A 13,550-nucleotide genomic window follows, 5' to 3' on the forward strand; every position below is an offset into this window, starting at 1 on the left:
AAAAAAGCTCAGAGACAGAACCTAGGTCCTGAGTTTAAGCCCCAGGACTGGCCAAAAACAAAAAGGAAAGGGAAAAAAAGATCAAGCTATGCGCCAGTGGCTCATGTCCGTCCCTGTCATCCTAGCTATTCGGGAGACTTAGATTTAAGGATTGTGGTCCAAAGCCAGCCCAGGCAGGAAAAGTTATGAGACTCATACCTCCAGTTAACTCCAGAAGATGAGAAGTAGTGCTGTGGCTCAAAGTGGTAGAGCGCTAGCCTTGAGTGAAAAAGCTCAGGGACAGTGCCCAGGACCTGAGTTCAAACCCCATGATTTAAAAAAATAAAATCAATTGGTCATAAATGTATGGGTATATTTTTGGATACTTTGGGTTATTTTTTGTTTTTATAAAATAATAACACTAATAATGTTAGTATTATTGTTTTGTCAGTCATGGGTTTGAATTCAGGACCTGGGTGCTGTTCCTGAGCTCTTTTGCCTAGCTATTTTATTATCTTATTTGCTTTAGTTTTACATTTTTATTTTTGGCTCAAGACTGGTACTTAAACTCAGTATCTGATATTTTTGCTCATTGGATGGTACTCTACCAACTAAACCAAGCCTCTAGCTCCTATTGTACTTCAAAAGGTTGTACAACAGGGTCACAATTTAATGTGTCCTTCTGAGTATCCAGTATCCAGTGCTTCTTCATAAGAGTCAGGCCTCTCATCATTCTCCCCAGTTGAGTCTGTTCCCTCCCTCCATGAGTCTATTTTTGGACGTACAATTTATTGCATTAATAGGAACATATGCCCTTATGCTAATACCACACTATCTTATTTTATTATTATTATTTTTTTTTTGCCAATCTTGGGGCTTGAACTCTGGGCCTGGGTGCTATACCTGAGCTCTTCAGCTCAATGTTACCGCCCTACCTCTTGAGCCACAGTGCCATTTCCAGTTTTCTAGTAGTTAATTGGAGATATGAATATCAGGGTCTTTGGTGCCCAGGCTAGCTTTGAACCATAATCTTCAGATCTCAGCCTCCTGAGTAGCTAGGATTACAGGCGTGAGCCACCTCGCCCAGTGCTACTACACTATCTTGATCACAGCACATCTTAGTAAGTTTTGAAGTTGGCAAGTGTCCCTTCTTCAATTTTGTATCTCCTTTTCAGTATTGTTTTTGCTATTCTGCGTCCTTTGGTTTCCATATAAATTTTGGGACTTGCATGTCAATTTCTATTTTTAAAATGATTTAGGAAAAGTGCCTTTATCATAGTAGCATTATACCTTCTAACTCATGAACATGGGGTACTTTTCACTTATTAATGCCTTAATTTTTAAATTTTTAATTTATTTTTGTTAGTCCTGGACTTGAACCTAGGGCCCAGGCACTGTTCCTGAGCTTTTTCTCAAGGCTAGAACTCTATCATTTGCGTTATACCTCCATTTCTGGCTTTTTGCTAGTTAGTAATTTACTGAGTCTCATGTTCTTTCCTACCAGAGCTGGTTTCATCTGTGATCCTCAGATCTCAGCTTTTAATTTTTTAAATAATGTTTTGTAGCTTTTAGTGTATGAGTCTTGTACTTTTTAAAAAAATTATTGTTAGAATAGTTCCTCAGTGGGGCTGGGAATTTGGCTTAGTGGTAGAGTGTTTGCATACATGAGGTCCTGGGTTTGATTTCTTGGTACCACATATACAGAAAAACAACAATAGCAACAGCAACAACAAAACCAGAAGTGGTGCTGTGGTTCAAGTGATAAAAAAAATTATTACAAAGACCATGTACAGAAGGGTAAACAGTTATATAAGTCAGGTAAAGAGTGTCTTTTTCTTTTTTTTATGACCATGGCTCCCCTTCCCTTGATTTCCCACTTTTTCCTTCCCATCCCCATCCACAAGTTATATAGTTAATCCTCAACAAGCCATTATTTTTCTTTTCTTTCTTTCTTTTGTTTTCTTTTTTTTTTTTTTTTTTTGCCAATCCCAGGGCTTTTACACAGTCCTTCAGCACCACTTCAGCTTTTTCTGTGTATGTGGTATCAAGGAATCCAACCCAGGTCTTTGTGCGTGCTAAGCAAGCACTCTACCACTAGACCAAATTCCCAGCCCCCTTCTCTTTAATTGTTGGCCTTGGGGCTTGAACTCAAGGCCTGGGTGTTGTCCTTGAGCTCTCTTCCTCAAAGTTAGGGCTGTACCACAACTCTACTTCTAGTTTTTGAGTGGCTCATTGGAGATAAGAGTCTCACAGGAACTTTTCTACCCATGCTGACTTTGAACCACAATCCTCAGACCTCAGCTTCCTGAGTAGCTAAGTTTATAAGCATGAGCCATTAGCCCTGAGCTAAGCCATTGCTTTTCTAAATATTTCTGTTTTTTTCCTCTTCTTCCCTCCTTGCTGGTATGCCCATGTGGCTGTCTGCCTGATGGGAATGTAGGCTGGTATTTTGTACCCACAAAGCTTGCTCTGTCCCTGGCAGCACTCGGAGGACTCAGCCAGGTGGCCAGGCGTGCAGGAAGTGAGCAGATGCTTTCCATAGGTCAAGGGGTGTTGCCAGGAGGCTGTGGTCATGGTGTGTTTGTGTAGCTGGCACCGCATGGACCATTAAACTAATAGCCTTGGTTTATTCCTTTCTGTAGGTTCAATGTCAACAACACCATTCTTCACCCGGAGATTGTTGAGTGGTGAGTATTGGTCTATAGCTAACGGAGTTGTTTGTCCTGCTCAGCTACAGAGATGGGGAAACCGTTCCTGCCCACTTCACTGAGAGGGTCACTCAGAAAACAAGAAACCATCTCTGTAACTTCTCTTAGTCTCAGCCTTTTTGGATGGTTTTGTTTGTCGGTTTTGTTTTTGTTTATGGGTATTAGCATAAGTCACTTGAATATCAACTAAATTTTCCTCATTATTTCCTTTCTTCTTTTTTTGTTTTGTTTTTAAACATAATTTTATTGTTATTTAGAAGTGTTAGCGAGGCATGGTGGCTCACACCTGTAATCCTAGCTACTCAGGAGGCTGAGATCTGAGGATCATGGTTCAAAGCCAGCCCCGGCAGCAATAAAAAGTCCGTAAGACTCTTATCTCCAGTTAATTCATAGAAAATCAGAAGTGGTGCTGTGGCTCAAGGGGTAGGGCAGTAGTTTTGAGCTGAAGAGCTCAGGGATAATGTCCAGGCCTAGAGTTCAAACAAACAGAAGAAGGAGGAGGAGGAGGAGGAGGCGGAGGAGGAGGAGGTGGTGGTAGTGGTAAGGAGGAAGAGGAGGAGGAGGAGGAGGAGGAGGAGAGGAGGTGGTAGCCAGCATGCATGAATGAAGCCTGGGTTCAACTCCTTGATACCATGTACACAGAAAAAGCCATAAGTGGCACTGTGGCTCAAGTGGCAGAGCACTATCCTTGAGCAAAATGTGTCCAAGGACAAACCCCAGAACTGGCCAAAAAAAAAGAAGTGTTGTGCAGAGGGGGTTGCCATTTCATTTGCACCCGGGGCCTCAGGCTTATTAGGCAGGCATCTAACACTTGAGCTATGACCCTAGCCCCTCCTTTATTTCCAGTCTTTCCAAACTCCTACCATAAGCAAAGTAGACACAGCTCAGCAGATAGACAGTGAAAGGTCCAGAAGGAAACAGCACATAATCTAGTTGCTAAAATGTAATCACATGGCTTCTTCCAATTGTGCAAATGTCTTGACAGGTGTAGCCCCTGTTAAGCATGTACTTTTGCTGCCTTCTTTCTTCCCTAGGAGCTGGCACCTGCAGTGCAGCTCAGTTGTGTGAGGATTCTGCAGGGCCAGTCTACACGCAGGTTGAGCATACCTCTGGAAGTGAAATGCCAACTTGCTGCTGCTGCTGCCTCCTCCTCCTCCCCCTCCTCCCCCCCCTCCTCTTCCCCCTTCCTCCCCCCCCTCCTCCTCCTCTTTCTCCTCTTCTTCCTCCTCCTCCCCCTCCTTCCCCCCTCTTCCTCTTCCTCTTCCTCCTCCTCCTCTTATTTTTTTGTGCTGATATTGGGACTTGAACTTAGGACCTCAGCATTTTTCCTGAGGTTTTCCCCTTAAGACTGCTGCTCCTTCACTTAGGCCACGGGTCCATTTGTGGATTTTTTTTTTCCTGGTTAATGGGAATAAGAATGTCACAGACTTTCTTGCTGGAGCTGGCTGCAAACCATGATCTTTAGATCTCAGCCTCCTGAGATTTCAGGTGTGAGCCACCAGCACTGGGGCTTGGTGCCCATTTTGACTTTGTCTTAAGAACAATGAGAATCATGGGAAATCCTCAAAGAGGTAGAAAGAGAACAGGTGTGGGTTCTGACCTCTGGCTAGAGACTCAGCCACGGGGCAGATGTGGTTCCATTTGCCAGTGAGGAGGGATGTGTATGTGTGCCTGGTGGGGGGGGCCGGGGGTCAGATTTGACAAGATTAGTGAGTAACAGTACCAGGCAGAATTCTCAGCTTTGGTAGAGTGGAGGCGACTGTGGGATTTTATGCAGCTGGAATGGAGCGTCCTTGAAATGGTGACTGGTGGTTGGGGGCAGGAGGAAACCACAGTTGCTTGGTAGTTCTAGGACTTGTTTGTGAGCAGGTACAGGGGAAAGATGGCTGAGTGAAGGTAGAGATCTGAACTGTTCACAGGCATTGGTATTGACCTGAGACACAAGGAGACAGAGATCAACAGACAGACAGACACAGACACACACACAGACACACACAGACACACACACACACAGAGGTATCCTTTCTCTGTCTTTAGCCTGGGCCTGTCACAGCCCACACTCTGCAAGGATGGGGCCATGTCCTTCAAGGTCATGGCTGCCTCTTGTTGGCAGCAGGTAACATGGCACAGGGCAAAACAAGTCCTTGGTCTGTAGCCTGGTCCCCTGTGCTGCCTTACTACTTTCCCTTCCTTGGGGTGTCACTGCCTTTTTTTCCCCTCTTCTTCGTCTGAGCTTCTGTTGCTTTGCTTATAATCCTAGTACTCAAGAGGCTGAGATCTGAGGATTGAAGTTCAAAGCCAGCTGAGGCAGGAAAGTCCATGGGATACTTAATCTCCAGTGAACCAGCAAAAAGCTGGAAGTGGAGCTATGGCTCAAGTGGTAGAATACCAGCCTATCACTGAGTGCTCAGGGACAACACCCAGACCCTTGAGTTCAAGCTTATCAAAATAAATGAAAATGGGTGAGTGAATGTGATGATTCCTAATTCACAGTAAGGACGTGAAGATTTGCTCACACCAACTTGAGTTGGTGTGAAATTGAGTCACACCTCAATTTCCACCATGTTGCTGTTTAATTGGAATAAGAGTCTCATAGACTTTCCTCCCTGTGCTGGTTTTGAACCTTGATCCTCAGTTCACAGACTCTTGAGTAGCTAGGATGACAGGCATAAACACCGGTGGTGTTTGGCATAAAGTTTGTGTTTAAATTAAACTAACTGGGGAGCGGGGAACATGGCCTAGTGGTAGAGAGATTGCATAGCATGCATGAAACCCTGGGTTCAGTTCCTCAGTACCACATACACAGAAAAAGCCAGAATGGTGCTATGACTCAAGTGGTAGAGCACTAGCCTTGAGAAAAGCCCAAGGACAGTGTTCAGGTCCCAGGACTGGCAAAAAAAAAAAAAAATAGCTGGATAGTCTTTGTTATTCTCCATGTCGCAGAGGGGTATGCTGGGGCAAAGCACAGATCATGACTCAGCCAAGGAAAAGGCCGTCCAGCTGGTTGGCCAGGGCTGCACGCACTCCTCCCAGAGCCCATTTCATAGGAGGCAGCAGCAGCCTCCTCTCTGGGCCCAGAAAAGCTGATGTGTTCTCTGTTTTGTTTGGGTGTCATTCATTTCCTTCATATGACTGTTTTATTGTTTTCTATTCTCCCGAGCAGAGCCTTTTTGATTTCCTGTAAATTCCTCTGTAATCGTGCTCTTCCCCACAAACATGAGATCATAACGGATCATTTCTTCCCTCTTGCTAGGTATTGCAGTTGGAATTGCGCAGGTCAAAAGTTGAAATTTAATAAGAGCCGGCATCTCGCTTCCATAATTTAGGCTGTGGTTCTACTTTGCTGCTTTGCAGATGACAGGATTGATCTGAGGGGAAGAGTAGGAAATGATGGGGGGTGCTTTCATACCGTCTAATGGCTCCATGCCTTGGCTTCCGGCTAAGAGCTTCTGAAAGCATTGCAGGAGAGCCAAGTGTATCAACCATCGCTATATGCCTTCTTGGGTTTGAAGGGAGACAGTGTTCAACTGAGTCATTTGCTGTTTTTAGAGCTGCTAATTACTCAGGAGTGAAAGTGTCCCGCATGTGTGAAGCAGGCGATGGGAAGCAGATGTATTTCTGCTGCCCTGCCTTCTGCTTGCAGGGAGGAAGTGTCCCAGGACCCTACATCCTGGGTAACATGTCTCAAGTTAGAAGAGGTACAGAGATGAAGCAATACAGAGCTGATGCCCTAGATTCTTTTTTTCCTTGTGTGTGTGTGCAAACATGTGTGCGTGTGTGCCAATTTTAGAACTTCAGCTCAGGACCTAGTTAGGTGCTATCTCTAAGCTTCTTTCGCTCAAGACTGGCACTCTTCCCACTTGAGCCCCCGCCCCACCATTGGTCTTAGGGCTTGAAACTCTAGATTCTTTCTTTCTTTCTTTTTTAATCTGTTGAACTCAGGGCCTAGGTGCTATTCCTGAGCTTTTGTGCTCAAGGCTAGCACTCTGTCACTTTGAGCCACAGCTTCACGTCAGATTTTCTGGTGATTAATTGGAGATGAGAGTTTCATGGACTTTTCTGCCTAGGCTGGCATGTGGAAAGTATTTGCCAAGGGTGACTCATTCTGTTCCCCTAATGAAGAGATATTTAGCCCTCCATCTAGTGACATAGCTGGATGGAAAATGGGATTCCTAGTGAGTTTTCTTGCATGTAGGGCTTCAGTATAACCCCAGTCCTAGGCCAGAGGGCTGAGTCTGGGATGTCCCAGATTAGGTCTCGCCACTCACCATAACAATGAAATGGAAAAATAGGAGAGGAAAGCAAGAGAGGAGTTGAGTCATTTTGCCTATTTTCAATGTATGGCTTTTTTGTTCGAGGCTGGTGCTCTACCACTTGAGCAACACCATTACTTCTGGAGTTTTGCTGGTTCCTTGGAGACTAGAATCTCACTGATTTATCTGCTTGGGCTGGCTTTGAACTACAATTCTCAGATCTCAGCCTCCTGAGTAGCTAGAATTATAGGTTTGAGCACTCAGTGCCTGGTTTTTTTTCCATCCTTTTTTTTTTTTTGGCCAGTCCTGCGGCTTGATCTCAGGGCCTGGGTACTGTCCTTGTACTTTATCAGGGCTAGTGTTCTACCACTTGAGCCACAGCACTATTTTTGGTTTTTCTCCCCTGTGTATGTGGTGCTAAGTAATCAAACCTAGAGCTTTGTACGTGCTGGGCAAGGACTCTGCCACTAGGCCACGCTCCCAGCCCCTCCAGTCATTCTTATCCTGTGTGTCACTCTGATTCTGGGGTGGTTGAGGGCAGTGTCCTATAATCCTGATCTCTCACCATCCAGCTCCCACAAAGCTATTCCCTTGCCATTCATCTCCAGCAGAGCTAAATTTCCTGGGCCTTTAAAGTAGATTTTATTCAACATGGTAGCAATGTGGATGCTTTGAGACTGATTTGGGAAATGCTTCATCTGGATTGCTTCTGTTTAAATCAGTAGAACATTCAGACCCCAGTTAATTGATGTCTTAATCCTGAGTTTAATACACCCAGAGGCAGTTTGTGACCTGTGAATATTTAAGGGGAAGAAAAAAAAAAAAGAAAGATTGCACAAATAAATCTCTTGTTTAAGACAGCTCTGGCCATTCCAAGTCTGTAGCTAGAAACTCTGGGCTCAGCTTGAGTCAGGAGCCCTTGTTCCTCTCCTGCCCACGTTGCCACCTTTCTCATTCAGCAACCCCTCATTGTGAGACCACAGCCTCAAATGCCACCTGTCACCTCTTTATCCTGCCTGGAAACCAAGCTGCCTTCTTCCCCTTCTGCTCAAGACCTGTCTTGAGCCTTTGTCCTCGTGTGTGTGTGTGTGTGTGTGTGTGTGTGTGTGTGTGTGTGTGTGTGTGTGTGTGTGTGTGTGTTGGAGAGGGGGTCTCTCTCTGCTGTCCCTTCTGCTCAAGACCTGTCCTGAGCCTGAGACTTTGTCCTCTGTGTGTGTGTGTGTGTGTGTGTATGTTGGGGGGGGGTCTCCCTGGAGAACTCAGCTTCTGTCAGAGATCAATGACCACCCCCCTTTCTTTTTCCTCTTCCCTGAAGCCGAGTGTTCAAGACAGACATGGAACTGGAGGTTCTGCGCTACACCAATAGGATCTCCAGCGAGGCCCACCGAGAGGTGAGTTATCCATTGGATCTGGCTGGCGGTGGTGAGGGGGATATAGAGGGATCCAGGTGAGCCCCAGCATTGCTGTAGGTAGGGCAAGAGGACTGTGTGGTTCAGTTGACCACTGGAGAGGGAGGGAAGCAGAGGACAGGACCAGGAGAGGCACCTGCCTTGGTGAGAGGCATGACTGCTAATCCTCACTGAACTTCCCAATAAGGCATCCCGGCTTCTGGGATGATAGGCCTTTCCTCTGACATCTTGGCCCTTCTCAGCTCATTTTAAAGAATCCTGGTCAACTGTAACTATGGTTCCAACATGCTTATCGTCTCCTTTCTAAGAAAAACCATTTTCACAGTATCATTTTTTAAACATCCTACTTCACAGGGTGCCTAGGATAGCCTGGTGCTAGCTCAGGGATTGTCACAGCTCAGTGTTGAGAAATGACAAGGGTGGTTGTTGATAGGCTAATTTCTTGTACAAATTCATTTTGTTTCTTTTATGAGTTAAACAGAGAAAAACATTGCACAGATATAGTCTCTTATAGATTGCTTTCTCTCCCTTTCTCCCTCTTTCTCTTTTCTTTTCCTTCCCTCTATCCCTCTCTCCCTTCCTGCCTGTCTACCCCCTTCCCCACTCCTCTCTTTCTCTCTTTCATCAGTCCTGGGATTTGAACTCAGGACTTTCTCAAGGTTAGTGCTCTACCACTTAAGCCACAGCATCACTTCCGACTTTTTCTGTGTATGTGATACTGAGGAATGGAACCCAGGGCTTCACGTATGCTAGGCAAGCACTCTACCATTAGGCCACACTCCTGGCCCCTCTTTCTTTCATTGGGCTTCAATTCAGGGCTTTGTGTTTTCACGTGGCTTTTTCATTTAAGGTAGTGCTCTGCCACTTGAGCCATACTTCTATTTCCTGCATTTTGCTACTTAATTTTAGATAAGATTCTCCTGGACTTTTCTTGTCCAGGCTAGTTTCAGACCTTGATTCTCAGCTCTCAGCCTCCTGAATAGCTAGGATTACAGGTGTGAACCACTGCTACCTAGCAAGAAGAGCTTGTTTTGAGAAAATGTTATACGCTATTTATAAGGCCGTGTTGCTTAGCTGTTTAATGCAAACATCTTTACTTAATATCCATCCTCTAGGTAATGAGAGCAGTGAAAGTAGGAATGAAGGAATATGAAATGGAAAGGTAAGCTGTTTCTCTCTGGGTAAATATTAAAATGTATTTCCCCGCTCTCTCCCCCACCCAGTAATTTATGTTTTCTGAGCAAATAATAGACGAGCCTATGCTACACTGAGTCCCAGTCAAGTGGGGATTACAAGCCACCTTGGGGAACCTGGGCAGATAGGATTTTTCTCCTGATGGTGGCCCCCCCTTCCCCGGCTCTTGGCAGGATGTTGGATGGTACTGGTCTTTGACTACTTTTCAGAGTGGTTTTAGTGCCCCATCATTCTACTCTTGGACTTTTGTTTCTGTAATCTGTAGAAAACTTCATCAAATGGCAGCTATTGTGAAGTCTTGAAGGCCACTAATAAAACAGCTTGCCATTTTTATGTGTAAATGTTGTCATTGTGGCTGCTGGCCTGGGAGGGCTGGGGTGAGGGATGGTTAAGTGGCTCATAAAGTATGCGGCAGAGCTCCCCCTGGCCTTTGACTCCAATTAGGCCTGCAGCCAGTCAGCATGCCTGGTGTCACCTGGCTGTGGTGTATGTGGCTGGGCAGCCTAGCCTCACTCCATGACCCCAGCATTGGTTTGCTGCTGTCCATGGCTCGGACTTGTCCTGGGTCTCCTGCCAGTGGCAGTGCCACCTGGGGAGGGGACATTGAAGAGCTACTACTTTGCATTTTCCTACAGGGTCGCATGAGAACTTGATTGCAGCCAGTCCTTTCCTACTTATAGGGTCTAAGTCTACCCCCGGTGTCCTCAGGCCACTTTGAGCAGAGCTGGGGACTGGTCCAACAATGCTATCTGCCATGACTAGGATGTGGCTTGTTCTTCAAAGGCTCAGATGTTAGAAGGCTGGTCTTCAGTGTGTCCATGTGAGTGGCGGTGTGCCTTTAAGAGGTGGGGCTTAATGGGAGCTCTTTGAGTCATTAGCACACCTGATCTCAGGGGATTTACTATAGTTCTTGTGAGATCTTGAGTTAGTTTCTTTTGAGTGAGGGTGGTTCCAAAAAGAGCAAATCCGTATTCTGAGCAAACCAGTATTCTGCCTTCTTGTCTAGTAATGTAATCTCTTCTCAACCTGTGTTCTACCATGATGCCCTCCACCATTGGGTTTCGCAAGGCCAAGCTAGTTAGGGCTGCCTGACTGTAGCCTATTACCTTTATAAAGTAGTCTGTCTTGGGTACTTGGTTATAGTAACAGGAAAAGGGTTAGTATGCCCTCCCAGCCTCTGGCCTGCCTACTGTGTCTTCGAGGGAGGGCAGGGCTGACACCTAGATTGGTCTGCAGTAGCTAGCATGGACACTTCTTTCCCTGTGACTCTGGCTTTGGTCAGAATGTAACCCTAGAAGGAGCCTCAGTAGTGAGTCTCTATGGTTATCTCTTATTCTGACTGCAAGACATGAAAATGGCTTTGCTCTGGCTGTTGTGACCATGGGGGTGGGGAGTGAGGGTGGGACATGACAAGTACCCATCAGAGTCCCAGCTCTGTCACAGTGAGGATGGGGGGAGAGGCTTGCAGAACTCTCCAGCATCTTCATCCATGCCACTGTGAAGTGTCTAGTTGGAATTCCCAGGATCATGGCCCCTTAAGAATCTGAGATCAGGTAACAGCACTGTGGGACCACATCTGGGCAGTGGGGGTCCCTCAGATTGCCACTGCGCCAGAAACCTGTCTCCAAAGGCGTTAACTCATAGTGACCCGTAACTAATGCCGCACATGAAAATAAGCAAGAAATGGAAACAAGAATAGTTTGTCTCAGCATGAAGCCCTGCCGTTTGCTTTACACCACAGCTTTGTGTCTGAGCTAGGGGGGTTCAGCTCTGGAGTCAACTGAGCTGGACTGGACCATGAAGTATTGTTGGGCACCGGCTGTGTGCCACACCCACCTGAGGCTCATAATAGGAGATCCAGTGAGACCTGAAGTTGTTCCTCCAGGGAAACACAAGGACCAGAGAGTGTAATTTCTTATATGGCTCCTAAGGTGGTAGGAAGATGGCTGTCCCCAGATGTCTCCACATCTCAGCATACCCATGACTGGCTAGATTTGAAAAGGGTCTGCTCTGACCTTTGGGGATATCTGTAGCCTAGAGTTGGGCTGACTGCCTCAATGGAGGGCATGGCTTTCTGTCACTGCCTGGTTTGCTGAGTCCACTGGAGCCTGAAGTCAGCTTCTCCAGAGCTGGAGCTGCATCTCATCTGACCCACTGCTGATATGAGGATATGTATGGGGGCCGGTTCCATGTATGGATGGATTGAGGGGAGAAATGATTTTAAATCATGCTCAGTGCCACTGGAGCCCTCAGAACTCTTCCCTTAACTAGCTGGAAATGAAAGACTTCTAAAACAGGGCACGTTAGTTACAAGGGAGAGCAGGGCGCTTTGAACCCTGGCTGGACTGGCCCAGGGCAGCTAGAATGCTGTGCAGATCACAGATGGTAAAGTGAGGTATTATCTGTATGCTCTGATGGCATCCTGCACAGGTGCCAGGTACCCCATAAACCCAGCCTCACAGAGGGATGTTGGGGGACAAAGGGCAGGAACTGGAGGATTCAGGACCAGAGGTAGGGATGGAAAGCCAGGCTTAGCACCAGAGTAGCTCAGAGGTACTGGCTAGAGACTCCCTTCTATGCTGTGTGTGTGTGTGTGTGTGTGTGTCTGTGTCTGTGTGTCTGTGTGTCTGTGTGTCTGTGTCTGTCTGTCTGTCTGTCTGTCTGTCTGTCTGCCTGCTTGTCTATCTGTATTGGGACTTGGACTCAGGGTCTTGATGTTTGCTTAGCTTTTTCCTTCAAGGCTGGTGTTCTACCACTTGACCCACAGCTCCACTTCCAGTTCTTTGTGGGTTAGTTGGAGAGAAGAGTCTTACAGATTTGGGCTGGGAGTTTGGCCTAGTGGTTAAAGTGCTTGCCTAGCATGCACGAAGACCCGGGTTCAATTCCTTGGTACCACATACATAGAAAAAAGCCAGAAGTGGTGCTGAGGCTAAAGTGGTAGAGCTCTAGCCTTGAGAAAGTCCAAGGACAGTGCTCAGGCCCTGAGCTCAAGCCCAGGACTGGCAAAAAAAGAAAAAAAAAAAAAGAGTCTTACAGATTTGTCCACCCAGGCTGGTTTTGAACTACAGTCCTCTCTTAGCCTCTTGAGTAGCTAGAATGACAGGCGTGAACCACCAGCACCTGATTTCCCCCCCTCTTAATTATCAAAGATTTATGATACAGCCTTAAGGGCCTATTAAAAAAAGAGCAAGGCAGCTGATGACATTTGGAAGACACCTCCTCTGTGCCGTGCCTGTGAGTTGAGATTTCAGAGGAAATGAAAATCATGTTCCGAAATTGAGGTGTAGTAAATTGTGTTAAACCAATAAGCCGTTAATGTCTGGGCGATTCGGGCTCTAACGGCATCTGACTTGCAGGCCCAATCAGGCAGTCTGTTTTAACCGCCTCATATTATTTAATGTTAGTGGTGTAACCAGCTTGTCGCTGGCTGGCATGGGGCTGGCACCTGAATCAATTACCTGCAAACACTAATTTAGAGCATGCTCAATTGGCTGTGTAAGCAGGTCCTGGTTACATTTGCCATGAAGAGATTAATAAGTTGATGCTTTTGACAGCTTGGGACCTTAATTGGAATTAGGCTTTTCTTCCCTCCAGGCTGCAAATGGACCACGTGCAGTCCTTTCAGTGACAGCTTGGTGGGTGGGTGGGTGGGGTAACATCATCTAAAAGACAGGTTCTGTGGGGTGTGATGGGGTCCGTGCAGCCTTCTCCATGTCCCTTGGCTGGGAATTTTCTTGGGAAATTATCTAGAGACCCTTGGCTTTTGTTTTTTCCTGGGGTTCTCTCATCCCACACATAGCCTCCTCTGTGTGTGTGTGTGTGTGTGTGTGTGTGTGTGTGTGTGTGTGTGTGTGTGTGTATACTGTGATTTGAACTCAGGGCCTAGGCACTGTCCTTAGCTTTTTCCCTTAGGGCTAGCACTCTACCACTTGAGCCACAGCTCCACTCCAGCTTTTTGGTGGTTGATTAGAGATAAGAGTCTTAACAGACTTTCCTTCCCAGGTTGA

The 13,550-nt window shown here is 46.3% G+C and overlaps 1 protein-coding gene across 1 annotated transcript in view; it reads left to right on the forward strand.

Moving 5' to 3' along the window:
- The window catches only part of Pepd (peptidase D), an 84,090-nt gene that overhangs the window by 18,264 nt on the left and 52,276 nt on the right, over positions 1-13,550 (forward strand). Inside the window, exons 7-9 of the mRNA XM_090322065.1 lie at positions 2,622-2,666; positions 8,256-8,331; positions 9,465-9,511. Of these exons, the coding sequence (XP_090178191.1) occupies positions 2,622-2,666; positions 8,256-8,331; positions 9,465-9,511 (168 nt within the window). The remainder of the gene's footprint in view (positions 1-2,621; positions 2,667-8,255; positions 8,332-9,464; positions 9,512-13,550) is intronic.

This window comes from Megascapheus bottae, chromosome 31 (assembly GCF_031878675.1).
Source record: "Megascapheus bottae isolate mThoBot1 chromosome 31, mThoBot2.hap1, whole genome shotgun sequence".
Classification (NCBI taxonomy): domain Eukaryota; kingdom Metazoa; phylum Chordata; class Mammalia; order Rodentia; family Geomyidae; genus Megascapheus; species Megascapheus bottae.